General features: G+C 40.5%; 1 protein-coding gene across 17 annotated transcripts in view; it reads left to right on the forward strand.

Annotated features, from left to right (window-relative positions):
- TRIP12 (thyroid hormone receptor interactor 12) overlaps positions 1-16,923 on the forward strand; it is a 148,043-nt gene extending 131,120 nt beyond the window's left edge. For all 17 annotated transcript variants that reach the window (XM_055300376.1, XM_055300377.1, XM_055300372.1 and 14 more), the window contains 8 exons: positions 5,569-5,683; positions 6,218-6,372; positions 7,433-7,597; positions 10,784-10,948; positions 12,542-12,655; positions 14,544-14,638; positions 15,600-15,703; positions 16,380-16,923. In XM_055300376.1, coding sequence (XP_055156351.1) covers positions 5,569-5,683; positions 6,218-6,372; positions 7,433-7,597; positions 10,784-10,948; positions 12,542-12,655; positions 14,544-14,638; positions 15,600-15,703; positions 16,380-16,576 — 1,110 coding nt within the window. In that variant the 3' untranslated portion in view covers positions 16,577-16,923. The remainder of the gene's footprint in view (positions 1-5,568; positions 5,684-6,217; positions 6,373-7,432; positions 7,598-10,783; positions 10,949-12,541; positions 12,656-14,543; positions 14,639-15,599; positions 15,704-16,379) is intronic.
- The last annotated feature ends 2,756 nt before the right edge of the window (positions 16,924-19,679 follow it).

The following is a 19,679-nucleotide window of genomic DNA, read 5'->3' on the forward strand; positions in this document are numbered from 1 at the left end:
GTACAAGTCTTTGTATAGATATGTGTTTATTTCTCTTAGGTAAATTCTTCGGGGATGAATTGCAAACTTATTTTTAGTAAGATATGTTTTTACTTTATGAAAAACACCAAACTGTTTCCCAAGTAGCTTTGCCATTTCCCATTCCCAGCAGTGATGAAGCATGTGAGTTTCCATTGCGTCCCATGCTCACCAACCCTTGGGTCTTTTTAATTTGGGGTATTGGGGTTGGCTTAAAGTGGTATCTTACTATGTTGTATTTGCATTTTTCTGATGATTAATAATAGTTTCATTCCTGTTTGTTTCACTGGCCATTCATATATCTTCTCTGGAGGAGTGTCTACTTTTCCAGTGTTGGGTTTTATGATTGAGTTCTTTTATTACTCTGGATACAAGGTCTCTTTGAGATGAGTGCAAACATTTTCTTCCACTCTGTGGTATATCTTTCAGTTTCCTCATGAAATGTCTTTGGAAGAGCAGAAGTTTTTAATTTTGTTGAAGTCCAGTTATCAATTTTTATTTTTTGGTTTGTGCTTTTTTATCCCAGGAAATTCTCCCTCACCCTTGGTTTTCAGAGATTTTCTCCCATGTGTTTTTATAGTTTCAGCTCTCATACTTTGGTCTATGGTCCATTTTTAGTTAATTTTTAGATATAGTGTAAGAGGTTAAGGTTCTTTTTCTTTCTTCCTAAATATAGGCTATTTCTTTTATCCAGCACCCTTTATTTGAAAAGGCATATACTTGTCCCATATTGAATGACCTTGGCACTTATTTGAAAACAGTCAATTATGAATATTTGGATCTATTCCTGGGTTTTGTTTTCTTTGCTACTCTATACTCATGATTACTAGATCTTTATAGTTAATTGTGAAGTCAGGTAATGAGTCCTCCAATTTTGCTTTACTTTGTCAGAGTTGTGGTTATTCTCAGGCCCAAGTTTTCCATGTAAATTTTAGAATCAGCTTGTAAGTGTCCACAGAAGGCCTCACTGGACATTGATTGGGATTGTGTTGAACTTTGATCAGTTTGAGAGAAAATTGACATGTATTGTGTCTAGTCTTAGACTTCTTAAACATCATGTAGACTTCCATTTGTTTAGGTATTTTTATTTCTCTCAGTATCATTTCATTAAGTTAAATCTAGAGGTCTTTCATGCACATACTTTCTTAAATTTTTCCCTACGTGTTTTGTGTTTTGTGATGATGTGTAAGATGATACCATACTTATATTCCAGTTGCTGTTATTTTGTAGAAATACAGGTGATTTTTGTATCTTGACCTTATTTTCTGTGATCATAAATATTAGTTCTAATAACTTTTTAATAGATCATTTAAGATTATTGCAGAGCCCAGGTTTGAGAAACTTCTGTAAAGGGCCAGATAGTAAATATTCAGTCTCCATCAAAAGTACTCCATTTTTGCCTTTGTACAAGCATGAAAGTGGTCATAGACAAAACCTAATACACATGAGCCTGGCCGTGTGCCAACAAAATTTTATTGTCAATGAAATTTGAAGTTCATATAATTTTCACATGTGGTGAGTTGATATTCAGGATTTTTCAACCATTGAAATTGTAAGAACCACTCTTAGCTTGCAGATTGTATAAAAACAGGAAGTGGGCCAGAGCATAGTTCACTAACCTATGTTGTTAGACAATTGGTGTGGGTGTGGGTTGTGAAAAAAAAAAAGCCTGCTTGACTTCCTTTCTAACTTTTGTCATCTATTTCTTTTGAGGCACTTTTAAACAGCCACAACAGTTCATCAAAAATATTCAAATAATGGTTTTCTTTGTATTTTAACCATGAAATATTGAGTCTCTTGTGGATACCTTCCTCCCTCTTTTCCCTAAATACTTTCAAGACAAAACTTAGAATGTTTGGACTTTAGAAACTCTTGCAGACCTAAAATTCCCAAACCTTCTATTATTACTGATTATTTATTTATAATAGCCAATCCCTCTGCCTCTCAGTTTTTTCGTCTATAAAATGTGAGTTAAAGTACAACCTCAACAATCTGCAATATTACGTATAGTTATCCAAGGAATTTTAATTATGATTGATTTTTTTGTTCATTTCCTTAAGCATTTTCATCTTCTCATTAAGACTTTTGAAAAGTTACTTGGGAGTATTTAGTCATCAAAATTAAAACTTGAAGTAGTTATGACCTGGGAAGTAGAATACAGTGTGCTAGGGATCTAGTTTATGGCAGAGTTCCTATAGTCAACGGACTACAGTGTAGTTGTGGGTACGTCGTAGGACAAAGGTATAAATTAATGTGGCTGAAGAGTGGTATGGGTGTCAAGTGAACAAGGCTTTCAGACAGGTCCTACTGTCTTGGAGTGTGTGGGCAGGACCATAGAGTTAGACCTTGATGGAAGAGAGTGGGAGGGTTAGGGGCCCAAAAGTTGTGGCTTGAGCAAAGGATTGGGCTTGGTGGTGAGTGGCAGAAGGGAGTGACTGCTCTGGTGGAAGTGGTGGGAAAGAGGGAGGTGGAGTGGAGGCCTTGACTGCTAGGATAAGCAAATGGGATGGTCTTTTGAATCCACACTGATAATGCCTCTTGCTCAGAGGATAACCATGTTTACGTGCTTCCTCTTCTAAAACTGCAAGACCTCTGCTCCACCTGACTTACTGAGTTTAACTTTGCTTCTTACATTTTACTCCAACATACTTTTTTCTTGCCAGGACTGTCTGTCTTTCCCTCTTGCATCTTTCATGGCTCTGCTCAGATTGCATCTCATGTGCAACCTAAACAAATTCAGAATAGCATCACATTGAGTGTTTGAAGGATCATCGGGATTCAGTCACTGATACAGAAATCCTAATTTTACAGTTTTTATTGCTGGATCCTACTTACTGATTATGGAAAAGATTCCAGGAGTTGATTTCATTGGGGAATAAGGGTTGTGAGGAGTACTGACTTTTTATATACAAAGGACCTCAGGTCATAAATCAGATTTAGCCATACAAGTCTGCAGGTGGTAATTAGGAAGACTTCAGACTAGCTCTAGAAGAATCCTAACTCAAAATGCCAAATCAAAAGGGGCCCCATCTAGAACAGGGGTGATTGCTATGCCAGGGAAGGCCCAAACCAGTCTTTGGGCTCAGAGAGTCTTTAAGCCCCAGCATCAGCTGGGGATATAAATGACCACCCTCTGGGATGGTGCAGGGTTAGGAGTGTGGACTGTGGAGCCTGGCGCCAACAGTCACTGACCATAAAGCTGGGCAGATGATGTAACATTCTCAGTGATGGTCTCAACAGGGCCATAAGGAATGGGCCTTTCTCATCATGGTGTTATAATGATTAACAGCAGAGCACGGTCATGTGAAAGCACTAGTATGTTAGCTTTTGAAAGAAAAAGACTTTGAAGTTTTGAGTCCAGCAACTTGTCAAAACATGTATTTCTAAAGCTTTATAATTTTCTTTCCTTTAAAAACAAATGGAGCAAAACCAGTGTACCTACTACCTTTATAGTGGAGTGGCTGAGTAGAACAGATACCTGGCAGGGTGAATTGCCAGAGAAGCTTTGACCTACTCATAACCACCCTCACAGAGATTTGCTGTGGTGATGTGTTTACAGTGATACCCGTGCCTTTTAATATTTTAAGTCTGTTTTACCTTTGGAAATATTAGTCCCTTCTTTGGATGAAGGAATTAGACTGATCTGATTTGTGATTTGTGTTTGGTCTAGTGGTAATTACCCTAAAGGGAGAAGAAAATTAAGTGGCTCTAAGGCACCATCTGGTGGAAATCAGTTGTTACTGCAGCTTTTCTTTTCTCTTGGTAGCTCTTTCCCTCCTTTCCTCTCCTCCAGTACCCAGGATTCAGTGGAGAACAGAGTTCACAAACATTCCTACCATCACACAGCAATTCTTAAAAATTTATTTTTAGTTTATTTTTATTTTCTTAGTGTGAAGAGGTTAGTGTACATGTACTTATGCATATATGTATGTTAGGCTGCATGATGAAGAAAAATAAAGTAAGATGGATCAAAGCGGGGAGGAGATAGGTAACGTAAGAGGACATTTGAGCCGAGGCAAGTCATTACCATTTAGGGAAGGGAGTTTCTAAGAAAAGAGCAGAGAAGCAAAACCTCTGAGGCAGAGTCCTGGCCCTTTCCAGAATTACTGGCTAGAGGTAGGAGTCAAGCTATAGGAGGGGTCACAGAGGACCTGCAGGCCATGTGAGAACTTGAGCTTCTGCTTTGAGTGAGATGGTTATCCTCTCAGCACTGAGGCTGGACTCTGAAATGCCGCAAGTGCTGGTACAGAGACCAAGCGGGAGGTTTTAGCAATAAATAGACCAGATAAGGGATGATGATGCTGGTAACCAGTATGGAATATATTTTGAAGGGCGGCTTGTTTATGATTACTTGGACTGTGTGAGTAAAAAAGTAGAAAAGCCAGGGTTTTGTTGGAGCCCTGGGTGAATGCAGATGCCATTTACTGCTATGAAATACTTAGAAAGGGACGGGCGTGGGCCCAGGTGTTATCACCACCAACCTGATAACATCAATCAAAATGTCCATTGGATTGCATCTAATCTGTTGAGGTATTGGGATACTTTTTAAAAGTAACTATTATAATTATAATACCCATTATTTGCAAATAATCTCCAAGTGAACTCTGGTTCTTTTGCTCAGGACTATGGTTTGATGCCTATAAACCATGATATTAACTGGTCATTAGCTGCATATCTAGTTTATGGTCCGAGCTGGTAGGACTTGGATAGAACAGGAAGGAATAACTAGGCTATGAAAACAGACACAGGCTATGTCCCGCGGAGGAGGGGTTTTTGTTTGAGGCTGTACCATCACTTTGAAGCTGGTTTTAAAAATACCAGCGGCCAGGCTCTAAACCAGACCTGTCAAGCAAGACTCCTCAGGACACACTCAACCATCTCCATGCATACATGCTGATAAAGCTCGCAGGAGTTTCCAGGGCACTGTGTGGCATGAGAAACACTGACAAACTCTCCGAGGCTAAGTTAGCCCGGTGGGTGCCAGCGTGGGTCTGACCTTCCCTTATTCCTGTATTCCTCAACAAACCCCTGTTAAAAGCCTGTTGTGTGTCCGGACACTAAAGAGAGTACAAAGGTGAATTAAAGCTACCCTTCAGTGAGAAATGCGAGCACGTAATAAAATTACGGCTATGTGATGTGAAAAGTACTTAGCTGAAAATAGGAGTCTAAAGAAAAAGGAGCAGAGCAACTGGCAGAAAAGGAGGCGTCTCCTGAAGAGATGACATTTGAGCTGGTTTCAGGCTAACAGCTCACCCAAAGAAGAAGATCCATGCTGGGACAAAGCCATCTTTTCCTCCCTGGGGGTGAGGGCACTACAACAGTACTGAACCATACGGTGAAAACGTGAGGGTCCTAGGGAGTAATAAAGGGTGGCTTTCTTGTTCTAGGTGACGGATCCTGAAGGAATATAGTCAGGACAGTCTGGGAAATGATGCATGAAATAAACTGTTGCTGTTAGTTATCCACACTGCAAAAAGGTTGGCCTGTGGGGAAAAAAAGGCAGCAAAAGTTCTGAAAATTTGAAATTGTTCTACTTCTGTTCTCCTGTAGGTTGGTACAGGTCTTGGGCCTACACTGGAGTTTTATGCACTTGTATCTCAGGAACTTCAGAGAGCTGACTTGGGTCTCTGGAGAGGTGAAGAAGTGACTCTCAGCAATCCAAAAGGTAATATTCATTTGTAAGTCAGTTTGTGTTTTTCAGATCAGGATAAAGGACCTTTATAATTTATTAAATAGATATAATTTCTTTCTTTCCCTTTTTTTTAAGATTTTAATTATTTATTCATGAGAGACAGAGGGAGAGAGAGAGAGAGAGAGAGAGGCAGAGACACAGGCAGAGGGAGAAGCAGGCTCCATGCAGGGAGCCTGATGTGTGGGACTCGATCCCGGGACTCCAGGTTCATGCCCTGGGCCAAAGGCAGGCTCTAAACTGCTGAGCCACCCAGGGATCCCCCTAAATAGATACAATTTCTAGTAGAAGGCCATGCTCTCTGACCTTTAATTCCTTTTAGCCTTTGTTTTCTCTTTTATCAAATTAGAGCCTTTCGCTCTAGGGGGCTTCATCCCATGATGATCTACTGTCTGATTTTGAGAATTCTGAATTTCTTAAATGTTCTTAGTTTACCACATTTTGTTTTGTCTTGCTTTGTTTTGTTTTGGAAAATAGCATCTAAAGTTTTATGACTTGATCATTTTATAGGAAGCCAAGAAGGGACCAAGTATATTCAAAACCTCCAGGGCCTGTTTGCGCTTCCCTTTGGTAGGACAGCTAAGCCAGCCCATATCGCAAAGGTTAAAATGAAGTTTCGCTTCTTAGGAAAATTAATGGCCAAGGCTATCATGGATTTCAGATTGGTAAGTTTAAGATTACTTGCTTGTCTACAACTTTTTTGTATTTGTATAGTTTTCTATAAAACTATATGAATCCCCTGTACTTTATTTTTAAAATAGTACTTCACAGACTTTAATGTGTATATGAATTTAACAGAGGTTCTATTTAAAAAATTAATTCTGAGATTCAGGGATGAGGCCCAAGAATCCACGGTCTTCATTGTCGTCTTTTTTTTCTTTTTTCCTTTTCCTTTTTTGTTTGCTGCTTTTCTCAGTAAGGATTTCACATTTTTGTACGAACTCCCAGGTGATGCCAAATTGCTGTTATGAACCATTGCTTTAGTAGCGAGGGTTTAGAGAATCAGGCAACGTGAAGGGTGGTTTTAAAGTATGTTACTAGATTTTTAAATTCATTTAGGAAAGCCTGAGCTTTCTGCAGCTCAACTGCGGTAAGTTGTCATTGGAATGCTAGAGTGAAAATAACCTGTGAACTAAGTATTCACAGAGCTTTGACTGTTTCTAGCCTTTTCTTCATTTCTTCTTCTCACATTTTCTGAGATACTTGGTCAGTCTTTAGAAGACATTGTCTTCATCCAGTGTCAAGTTTCCAACCTGACGTTTTTGCTGTGCCTGCAGAATGGGTGGTTAATGAGTTATCTTAAAAGTTACAAGTTTTCAGTTTCAGATGGTTCTTGTTTTTAACCTCTTTCAAATGTTTAGTAATACAGACTACAGTGGAATTTCAATTACTTGGCCCCAAATAGAGTAAGATTCCTATAAACATGTCTCAGTTTGGAGGCCTTTATGGAGAATATATGTCCAACATTAAAGATAACCTTTTCAAGGTCTGTTTAAATAGGATTCTTCAGTGAACTAAAATTCTCACAGTATCAGGGCCCCAAATTGGGTTATGGGAATAGTTGCGTATAATGAAAAAAACAGTTACAAAACATGTTTTTTTTTTGGAGAGGGGGGTTTGGATTACTTAACCTTTATAACGATCTCTTAAAATGTCAGTTATAGAACTGAGACAATTCTAGAAGCTTAGCGTGACGGTTAGACTATTTTGTGTTTTCTTTGGCAGGTGGACCTTCCCCTTGGCTTACCCTTTTATAAGTGGATGCTAAGGCAAGAAACTTCACTGACATCGCATGATTTGTTTGACATTGACCCAGTTGTAGCCAGATCAGTGTACCACCTAGAAGACATTGTCAGACAGAAGAAAAGACTTGAGCAAGACAAATCCCAGGTAAGCTTAGAAGATGAGGGAATGGTCAAGTGGATCAGTTTCTTAATGTTGCAAGATGAGGTCTTTGTTCAGTGGTTTATATTTGACCAATTATTATTTTATATTAATGTTTTAGTTTAGAAGAGTTTAATTTTCTTTTTTTTTACTAGAATAACTGAAACGATTTCACATGGGTAAGTTGACCTGTAATAACAGCTTGATTAACTAATAAAATATACTCCTGATTTGAACCCATAAGGCTCTTATTTATTAAATTTTAGATGGGCATTATGTATCTGGGCAGATACTGGATCATACTGAATTTTTTTAGTAAGCATTGGAATCAATAAAAATTCTCAGGACACATTCTTTCCAGAAAGGTGGCTTAACTTAGGAGCAGTCCATCATTTGTTTATAGAACAATCTTAGGAAAATAGTTTTAAAAGTCATGGTGGGTGTACACACACAGTGGGTGTACTATTTCTTGGTAACACCTGTTGAGGCTTTTTTATTACGGTAATAACAGATTAAAAATTATTTGACCCAGTCGGAGATTAATAGTAGTTCCGTGTCAGACATTAGAGGAAGACAGGGTTTTATTTAAAAAGCAGTGGCACAGATTTAATTAGCTATATTTGGGCAGGCAACATGGACCAATGTTAAATTAATTCCGATTTTATAAATTATGTAAAATAAGAATAGAGGAGATTCTGTAGGGAAAGTGTCCCATCTCCTGATACACTGGAGAAGAGCTGTAGAGAGATGGGGGTTTTAGAATGCCTTGTTACTGGAGAAGATGATTTCTTTGTAAGGGAATTAATTTTATCTCCCTTATTAATTGGTGATTTTTGGAAAAATAAGTTTGTTTATTAAAATAGTGAAATTGGCATTTAAAAGAGGCCAAGTAAGTACATCTTTAGAAGATCTATTGAAGATCTATTGTTTTAGGATTTTTAGAATCAATTTTATGCCTAGCAGCTTTCAAAATTTTAAAAACAAATGCAATCTTAATTTGAAATCATCTCTTAGGTAAATAATGGCCCCAAAAAAGGAAGGAAAGAAAGAGTAAAATTCATGACACTGTTCCAAGTGCCACATATGTATCTTAATTCATTTAATTCACAGCACCCCCGGAGACTTAGATATTTCTGTTAGTCATCTTTTTGCTCGTGAGAAACCCAGGTGAGATACAGGTGGAGTAACCTGCCAAGGTCACATATCTAGAATGTGGGAGGAGAGCAGAATTCACACGCAGGCTGTTTGTTCTGGAGCCTTCACTCTTACAGATTTTGCAATATTCCATCCGTTCTTTTCCTCAACTCTTTTTTGAGATTTATTCTAATCTTTATTTTTGTTGTTGTCAATTTAAAAATCTAAAAATGCATACCATAGAAACCACATTCCAGAAACTGCTTTACTGTATTAACCAGTTTTCACCCAGCAATGGGAGAATGGTGGTATTCTGGAGCACCTCACTGCATCGTTTATAAAGTATACAGATGGAACAAACTTGATAGTTTAAATTCTTTTTTTTTTTTTGATAGTTTAAATTCTTAACAGATACATGGGAAATGGCCTAAAGCTTATTAGTTTTCAATTTAATATAAGGTCTGAAGAAATAAATAGCAAATTCCTTTTAAATTTTTTTTTTAATTTTTATTTATTTATGATAGTCACAGAGAGAGAGAGAGAGAGAGAGAGAGAGAGAGAGGCAGAGACACAGGCAGAGGGAGAAGCAGGCTCCATGCACCGGGAGCCCGACGTGGGATTCGATCCCGGGTCTCCAGGATCGCGCCCTGGGCCAAAGGCAGGCGCCAAACCACTGCGCCACTTAGGGATCCCAGCAAATTCCTTTTAAACATCTGGGGGACACTATATTCTAGATTCCTATCAACGATAGCATTTTATAATGTAAACCTTTATAAATAAGATGTTCCTTAAGTAGCTGTAGGAGAAGAGACTTTGCCTGAGCATAGCAGTGATAGCAGTGACCACCGTGGTCTGTGCAAGAGGTAGGGGGGCAATTTTGAGCGCTTTGCAACCCAGCCGGAGAACATTCAAGAGATGGTGATGATTACCATCTAGTCTTTATAAATGTAAAATGAAAGGCCTCCCTTCTGGTGTTTTCCAGTCATTCACTTGAGGTGGAAAAGACCTCAACAGGGCTTTTACACAGAAGAGGACAGATTAGGATTGTTCCTTAATATTACTACTGTCACCTCTTCTGCATCTGAATTATCTGGAATCCTAAATGGCTTTCATTTCCTTTTTAAAAATTACTAATTTAAAATCAAAACTCCCTCGTTTTTTGTTTTGTTGTTTTTAGTTTAATTGACTAATTTCTTTCACCTGGACTGTTGAGCCATTAGGAATTTCATATTCGGGGGTATCTCCAATTTGGAAAGCGATTTCGCTGCTTTTTCCTATACCAGATACCTTAATTTTCGGGTACCATTTGTAGTTTGCATGTACCATTTGTAGTTTTGCATGTTGGTCCTAAATTTATAATCTAAGAGTATGTATCTATTTATATAAGCCTTTAGTGTTCTTAAGCATTTAACAAAGTAACTAATAATTGCTTTTATATTCAGAGTATGACTTGAGGAACCTTTTTCATTGCAGCATTATTAGGTGGATACAGATCTGTTATGCTAGTCCTGATGGGATTGAATAAGGAATCTCCAGGGTGTTCTTTAGACTTTGTAGGGAACAAAAGTTAATTACTGTTCCTTAGATAGTACATTATTTGTATTTATGGTTTCCTAACTAAGGAATTAACTAATCAACTAATATTATTAATAATATAGCAATTAACTATCTATGTATATAGTTGGGTTCATTAAGATTAATATAGAATTTAGGAAAAGCTTTTCTGGCTCTATAGGCACTCTTAAATTGACCATCACATAAGTGATGATCACTTTCTGTTCAATCTGATTTGAAATAGGGTCAAATTGACAGACATCTCATGTTGAAGGAACACTTCCTGATCTTGTTTGTGCCTATATAAAAGTAATTGGATTCTTAAGTATTTAAGATTATTTCCTTTGTGATATGTGACTTGTTTACTTGTAGATGATGATACAAAAAGAAACACTGTAAGAGCGGAAGGAACTCATAAAATGTATTTGCATAGCTTTTGTTTTATAAACACAGAACCAACTGAATGACTGTGCCTGACATCCCTTCCTCCCCCCTTTTTTTTAGACCAAAGAGAGTCTACAATATGCGTTAGAAACCCTGACTATGAATGGCTGCTCAGTTGAAGATCTAGGATTGGATTTCACGCTGCCAGGGTTTCCCAACATTGAACTGAAGAAAGGAGGAAAGGATATACCAGTCACCATCCACAATTTAGAGGAGTATCTAAGAGTACGTAATTGGGGCACCTTTCAGGGAGGGAAGGGGAAGGCCGGTGTGGGAACTCAAGACTTCCTGTTGGCACTATTCCTGGGGAGAGAAAGCACCTGTCCTAGGAAGCTGGCTCTCCTGCCCAGCTGAGAGTCTTGACACACATAATGGCTGTGTCCCATCCACTTCTTCAGGCCTTAGCTTCCATCTGCTTTTGAGAGAACAGGTCAGATAGTTCACGAAATCTCATATGACCTCAAATTTGCTGTCTTCATTTAAAAGAAATCCGTGAAAAGGAGCTATTGCTTGTGTTCTCACTAAGCTGCATTTTGTCTATCAGAGTTGCTAACTTGATAGAATTCACACACACACACACACACACACACACACACACACATTTGTTGGGTGTAGTGAGGACTTTCAGATTATTTGTGGTTCTTGACTATTTTTGGAAAGTTTCCTTTTGGTTCATTTCTGACCTCAAGTGGAAAGAGCATTGTGTTCAAGATAGAATACCATCTACACCCAGACTTAGGTTTTCCAGCAGCCTTCAGTGGGATTTATTTTTATTTTTATTTTTTTTTTTTATTTATTTACGATAGTCATACAGGCAGAGGGAGAGCAGCAGGCAGGCTCCATGCACCGGGAGCCTGACGTGGGATTCGATCCCGGGTCTCCAGGATCACGCCCTGGGCCAAAGGCAGGCGCCAAACCGCTGCGCCACCCAGGGATCCCCCTTCAGTGGGATTTTATATAGAAATGATGGCTCTGGTTTCTTCACCTGGTAGAGAAAGAGCATAGATAGCAGAGGTCTCCAACATTTCTGTGACTGATCCACACTTCCTTTAATATTCAGAGGACTGTGTGCTCATACTACCTGCTTTTCCTCACATTGAGAAAGCAGACCTTTTAGCCAACTGGTAAATGATGAGTTAACATCCAGATTAAGGTTCTCTGAAAATAATTTGTAATAACACTTATGTTTTGGTTTTCATTTTTATCTGAATATGTCCTTATTTCTTGAACCTGGTGGGTTAGCCAAAGTCGTTGATGGCTAGATTATGTTGGACCAATAACAGATGCTTTCTGTTACTTTTCAATTTCATGTGACTGCATTTCCGTAGTTGGCCTTTTTGTAAATGAGGGTGCACTGCAGAAGGGTTGGCTTCTAAGAACTTTGTCAGGATTTAGATCTAAAAATTTCACATTAAAATTCAGAATACTTAACAGTTGGTAATTGTGAATCTTGAAACATGAGCTTCTTAACATTTTTTCCTCTTGGGAAACTTTTATCTGCTTCTCATCTGGTATTATTCTTTGCCATCGGGATTCTGCGTAAATGAATTTTAAAAACATGCTAAATATAAATGTCCAGCAGTTTGTTGTTGTTGTCTTATGTTTTCTTATTGACCAGGCCCCTGGTTAGAATTGACCTGAGAGGTCTCTCTAGTTTTCTGGGAGCTATTTTAGAGACTTATAACTTGTGTTTTGTTTTTCGTTGTTGTTTTGTTTTTAAGTGATCGGGAAGGATGTTTCACTGTACTTTGCCACGTATTGGATAAGAAGGAGATATGAAATCTTCTCATGGTTTCTAAAAGACCTTTCTTTTTGCAGCTGGTTATATTCTGGGCACTAAATGAAGGCGTTTCCAGGCAATTTGATTCCTTCAGAGATGGATTTGAATCCGTCTTCCCACTTAGTCATCTTCAGTACTTCTACCCGGAAGAAGTGAGTAGCTTGTGTCTAAAAGAAATGGTCATTGCTCCTTGTGTGGTTCTGTAATTATCTAGTGAGCTGTCCCCAAGCTATATAGCCAAGGATTGTTGCAAACAGGAAAACTTCGGGGAAGGGGGAGGAGGTTTGGGAAATAAAGACCATTTCCTGAGCAGAGAAGAGTATTAAATACTAATTATAAATAACATGTTATATAAATACTACATACAGTTTAGCTGTTAGGGTGTGGGGTTGGTGTTGATTGGTGAGCAGACAGCCTCCTGTCACATGACCCTGCTTGCTGGCCAGCAGGGGATGTTCTGCAGGTGTCTGCGGTACTGTCGCTGGCATGGGGGGCCCTGAGTCCACAGTAGTGGCAGGGACAGGGAGGAGGGCACACTTTCTTAGTCTTTTTCTTTTTTTTAAGATTTTATTTATTCATGAGAGACACAGAGAGAGAAGGAGAGAAAGAGAGAGAGAGGCAGAGACACAGGCAGAGGGAGACGCAGGCCCTTTGCAGGGAGCCCGATATGAGGCTCAATCCCAGGACTCCAGGATCACAACCTGGGCTGAAGGCAGGCGCCAAACTGCTGAGCCATCCAGGGATCCCCCACTTTTTTTCTAATCTAAACTTCCTGGATTAGGTGAGACATTGCTTAATGTTTGGAGGCAGACGAAGTTTTAACAGAGTTTTTGCAAATGCCTTTGAGAAGGGGGAACATGAGTTTAAGTGCAGTCCTCCAGCCATCTTAAGTGCAGCAAGAATCTGAACAACCATTCCCTAGTGGTGAGATGGCATGGAAAGGGACAGTTTGGAATCCCTTTTGTTTATTATTTGAGTGGTAACTAGAATACACACTTCTTATTGGCTGAATCCAGATATCTCTGAGTGACTCAGCATTTTAATCTTCATTGTAATTTTTATGTCCACTCCAGTTTGCTACTTATTGAAGCAGGTCGTGTATGGGACACTGGCAGGCACTGAGTATCACCTGGTATTGAAAGCAGCAGGTGTTGCTCCTGGAATTGAATTCTGGTTCCCAGCACTTAACCGTCTGACCTTATCTAGGTGGTTGTATCTGATTAGACGGCGGCCTCATCCATAAAATTGAGATGATCTCTGCCTTACTGAACAGGATGCATAAAGTACCTGACAGTGAGGGACACGAGGTAGATACTAAATTCTATAAGCCCTGAATTGGATTTTCTCAAGTATGCAGTCGTTGCAAAGATGGGCAGTTATCAGAGAAACAATGGTTTAACTGGAAACTGATGTTAGATCGTCCAAGGAGACACAAGCCCTTCTTGCTTTCTAACGTTCCCCTGTAACAGCTCGTTTGGTCCCTGTGCCGCCACAGCCAGCCATCTGGCAGCCGTCTGTGTCTCAGAGAGAAAGCTGCCCATTTGCTGTGTCTGTTTAGCTTCTCCCGCTTCTCTCTCCAGCTTAGTCTGTGTCTTCGCTTCTATTATTGTATACCCCCATATTTCTAGAAAATGGGATTTATGGAATCTCCCTGGATAGAAGTAGATTATCAAGTTAAAGCCTCTAGAGACATGAGAAGAGTTAGGAAAACTTAAACCAAGGGTTTGTCTCAGGGACATATTTGTCCGTGATTAAAGGCTTCTTTTGGACCCAGTCCTGCAAATGGGCAGTGTACCTATTAATACAAATGAAGAGAAGATTGATTTTTATAAATATAGTAGAGGAGCACTTTATATTAAAAAAAAAAAAAAAAGAAGAAGAAGTCCTAAGCAGACTTTTTTGATGCTAAAAAGGATATTTTTATTTGGTACACATAGGCCTGTATCCTATTGGCATAATGCAAAACTACATGCCCCGTGAGTTGTCACTCAGTTATGCAGCCGTGTCTTAGTAACTTGTTACTGTTGTATAAACACACAGCTGGATCAGCTCTTGTGCGGCAGTAAAGCAGACACGTGGGATGCGAAGACCCTGATGGAGTGCTGCAGGCCGGACCACGGTTATACTCATGACAGGTAAGTAGTAGGTCTGCTGGCTTTTCATTTTATGGCTAAGAATGTGGCAGTGTGTGTGTATATGCACACATTATAAACATTTTAAAATTTGTTTACCTATTAAATTTAAAATTTAAAAATTTGGGATCCCTGGGTGGCACAGCGGTTTAGTGCCTGCCTTTGGCTCGGGGCGCGATCCTGGAGACCCGGGATCGAATCCCACGTCGGGCTCCCGGTGCATGGAGCCTGCTTCTCCCTCTGCCTGTGTCTCTGCCTGCCTCTCTCTCTCTCTCTCTCTCTCTCTCTCTCTCTCTCTCTCTCTCTCTCTCTGTGTGTGTGTGTGTGTGTGTGTGTGTGTGTGTGTGTGTGACTATCGTAAATAAATAAAAAATTTTAAAAAATTTATTTGGGAGAAAGAGTGAGCATAAGCATGAGTGAGGGGCATAGGGACAGAGGGAGAAGCAGGTTCCCACCCTGAGCAGGGAGCCCAAATTGGGATGGGGCTTGATCCCAGGACCTACGCCCGAGGCAGGTGCTTATTAACCTACTGAGCCACCCAGGCACCCTAAATTTATCTACCTATTTTAAAGGAGTCTTTCTGATATTTAGGCCTTGTTTCTGTTAAGACCTTAGGATCCAAAGATTGCTTTTATCAAGCATTTTTGCAAAAATAGACAGGGAGTGGGGGGGGGGCGGGATGGAGGGAGAACACAGGTTTCACCCCGTTACCCATTTTTCTGTATAGTGAAAGGGAGATGTCTGTATAATCCCCTACAAGTCTTGTTAGTACAGTAACCATTCCATTTGAATTCCCACTGTGACAACAGAAACAAATTTGATTTCAGAGTGCGTTGTAATGTGAATTCATAGGTAGTCATTTAAATTTGGTGGTTTGTAGCTTATTGTGAGATTCTGCCTTGTGTGGTGTTCAAAACTGTATTTGAATATGAGAAATAATTGTGGTTATTTATTTCTGTTGTAGTCGGGCTGTGAAGTTCTTGTTTGAGATTCTCAGTAGTTTTGATAATGAGCAGCAGAGGTTGTTTCTCCAGTTTGTGACAGGTAGCCCAAGATTGCCTGTTGGAGGTGGGTATGCCTTTGTTCTGTAGGGGGGCGTGCGTGCGGGCGGGAGTGTCCAGGCAGACACTTGGGTACCAACAGGAGGCTATTCTGTATTGGACTCATAGTGCCTCGTAGTCATTCTGATACCGTAATGCTTCTGAATTTTCAGTTTGGTGATACATGAGAGCTATCGCCACCAGGGAATTCATAGGGATTGTCTTAAAACACATTGAAGTAGGTTAGTTAACGAACACGTGATGTTAGTTTTCTAGATAGAATTCAGATCCTCAGGCCATGTGTCCATTACGGGCTCCTAAATGAGAATACCTTATAAAGTCTACTTTCCCAGAAGTGAGTCAGTCCTAATAGGAGTTGAGTGGGTCCTCTGAAAAGTCAGAAAGCCTAAGGAACCGTCTGCCTCCGCATTAAACCCCAGGGTTCTTTGTAGTAAATACAGCAGATACCAGATTCCATACACTAAAACGTTTACGGACTGTGGAGGTTTAGCTGCCAAACCAGAAAGAGCACCCCGTGCGTGCGACACAGCAGAGCAGTGTGTGTTTCCTGAGAGAAGGGCGTGTTCATGACGCCAGACTGATTCTTGTCCCCTGGTTAAGAAAGAGAACGTTCTCCGCCTTGGCTGTATGCAATCCGTAAACATACTGAGCTCCTTGGTCTTTCTTCCTTACCCTTTCATCAGGCTTCCGGAGTCTGAATCCACCTCTGACAATTGTCCGGAAGACCTTCGAGTCCACGGAGAACCCTGACGACTTCTTGCCCTCTGTAATGACTTGTGTGAACTACCTTAAGTTGCCGGACTACTCGAGCATTGACATCATGCGTGAGAAACTGTTGATTGCAGCGAGAGAAGGGCAGCAGTCATTCCATCTTTCCTGATCACAACGAGAACTACAGTGTCTGCCTGTTACAGCAAAAGAAAAAAATCATGATTTCTTTTCTAAATGTATCACCTGAGTCAAGGAAACATGTTACGCCTTCTTGTTGTAGGAAAAACGGCTTGCAGATTATACAAGAGACACTTGGTTGATATTCATTAATGGCCCCATGGACTTAAAAGTGATCAGGCCCTAAAACGTTGTTGTGATGAGGTTTCTTTAGCAAGTTCTTGTTTAAATTATCATTTATTTGATGAGTGAAGTTTTTAACTTGCTTTGCTGTGTGAAATTTAAAAAAAAAGGGATGTTTTTCCAGGCTGAAACAATAAATGTCGCTGTGCAGTTTAATTCTGGGCTGTGTGTATCCATCGAGCTAAGTCTGCAGTTTTGTTTCCTCCAAAGACAACTCTTGTACATACGTACAGAAATTCAAGCTCCCGTGTTTTCGACCAGGTCGGTTTCGTAGGTTAGCTCTGTGTGCTCTTCACTCGCCTCTGATCTCCTCCCTGATTCGTGTCCTGTCTGCAGTCTACACGGTTTTTTGTTTTTGGTTTTGTTTTTGTTTTTGTTTTTGTATACAGCACTCACGGTGGTCCCGTTTTCATTAGCCACGGGCTTCTGTCGTTCCATGTTCTCTCTCAAATGAAGATATAATTTGAAAATCCATTGAACTGAAATATACTGTCAATAGAATTCAGCCTCTGTTGCTTGGTAGACTTCTCGTAGGTTAGTTCTAATAGAGCCGTCGGGTATTGCTGGCTGTTGCCCAGTGACGCACTAGGACCGTTCACACAGTGATTCTGGCGACCACAGCAGCCTCTGGACTGGAGGCCAGGAGAGCTCACTCCTCTCTCTTGTGTAGGTCATTAAAAAAGTCTACGGCTTGGGCTGGCCGGTGTTTAATATCTTATGACCAGAGCGTTCTGCGTCGATGTAAGGTCTTAAAATTAGCCGTTTTCATCCTCTGTTGGAGTAAAAGGATTTTTTTTTCCTCCCTCATCCTTGTTTTAAGTTCTTGTTCCTAGTCTGCTCCCTCCCGCTCTCCCCTTCCCTTCCTCCTCCCAGGCCTGACTTGGGCCAGGCAGTTCAGACTTTGTCTCTGCACCGATGAAAGCACCTGTACGCAATGCTCTGTCCGGCTGTTTTATGTGCTGGTTTCTCAGATCTGCAATAATCCATCAGGTTCATGTTTTTACCTGAAAATAAATAAAAGTTTGCCTCACCTTTTTTGTTTTTAGTTCTGTGCCGTATGCATAACTTGCCATTGCGTAGATGTAGATCTCCGTGCAAGCAAATGGTCACGTCACCGTGATTTGCATCACGGCTGATTTTGCCATTCAAAGAATTTATAATAGCGACTTGAAGAACATAAAATGTGGAAAGAAAATGGGAGGAGAGTCCTTCCTTCCTTCCTTCCTAAGGTTCAAAGAAAGTTAAGACTGTTGCATCAATTTGAGAGAATTTCCATAATGCATCTTTTTGGAAATGAGACATGAGCTAATTGTGTTTTTTGGTTTTTGTTTTTTTTTTAATTGAACTTTGAGAAATCAATTCTCTTGTTTTACAGACTGTTCCAAAATAGTATCTAATTGGTGTAGAAATCCCTTTGTTTCCCATCCCTCTGCGGAAGAGCGGCAGAGCGGCTTGTTTTATTTAGATGATTTTGTCATTTTATACTTCAATGGCCTTATAAGGAGCATCCCCCCATCCCCCTCCTCACGGAGAACTTGGGCAGTGACTCCCCCCTCTGTCGGAGGAGCTCAGAGGGCTCAGGGGCGCCTCCCCCGGTCCTTGCAGAGGCTCTGGCAAGTGGGCAGCTTCACCGTGAAACCCAAGAAAAGGGAGTTGTGTTTCTGCGGTTCCGACACTGACAGCATAGGAGCCGAGCAGTGTAAACAAGTGACTTTTGTGTTACGGGATGAGTGGATTTGTTTAAACTGTTCTGATAACTTTTTTACAGACTAAGCACAAAGATTTTTGTGTGAACATAGCATTTTGTTCCTCATTTTTTTTAAGGGTTCTGTTGTTAAAATTTAGACATGTATAAACAAAGCAATGTTTCATACTAAAAATACCTGTATCTGACATTTTATTCATATTGTGGCCCGGGCCGATTTGGCCTCGTTCATTTTCCACATGAACCAGTATGTTTGATGGTTTTGAATCAAACTGGAGGTTGATTGTTTCAAAGTCAGTAGTTCACCTGTTTAAGTGCTTTTTAGCCGTAAGCTTACTCCTCAGTGTACGGGACCCTTTGTTAATTAGGGGGCAAGTAGACTCTTGCCATTTTAAAGCAATCTCTCTCGGCAGAGGCCTTAATCTTGCATCGTTAGGGAAGAAAGTATGTACTTCATTTGCTGTTACTCCAGTTTTGCCTTAAATTTATTTGCTTAGTAATCCGACCAACGAGCACTGATTTCTGAGTATGCTTTACACCTAGACAGTTGGGTAGCAACTGAGCTTTTGCTGTCCTTTAATTTTTCCTGAGATGGAGTCAGACGTTAGTCACCGCTAACACCGTGTGGCGGTGTCATTTAGACGGTTACTGCTCCGATCTGCTTTGTATAGGAGAACATTTTTGTAACTGCTTCACTCTAAGAAGGAAGGAAGAGGTAGTTCAATGTAATCCCCTCCTCCCAGCCCCTCCAGAAAGTGAATTGTGAGTTCTAGGTCTGATCAGGAACAGACCTGGAGAGAGTTCCAGATGCCTTAGCCCAACCCAGCAGAAAACGTTCACACAGCCACTCACTGTAAGGATATGGACTTCTCTCTTCCTGTGCTTCGGCTCTGGTTCCTGTGTTTGTAGTGACAGAGAACTTTCTTTGACTTAAGCATTCTAGAAAGAAGGTTATTTCCCTGAAGCCCCTCTTACCTGCCTTTGGCTGTTCCCAGTACTTGGGGTACAGGACATGAGGAGGTGTGGGGCAGCTGACCATGACCAGCCCCTTCCTGGTCCGGAGTGCCAGCCCCGGGGCATCCTGTGCAGAGAGGCCATGAGGCTGAGGGAGAGGCTCCCCCCCCCATCCTCCCACCCCCGTCTGCTTCCCAGAAATTAGATCCAACTCTTGATTTAACACAGTAAGGATTATGGCCAGCGAACTGTG

Source organism: Nyctereutes procyonoides, unplaced genomic scaffold (assembly GCF_905146905.1).
Source record: "Nyctereutes procyonoides isolate TBG_1078 unplaced genomic scaffold, NYPRO_anot_genome, whole genome shotgun sequence".
Taxonomy (NCBI): domain Eukaryota; kingdom Metazoa; phylum Chordata; class Mammalia; order Carnivora; family Canidae; genus Nyctereutes; species Nyctereutes procyonoides.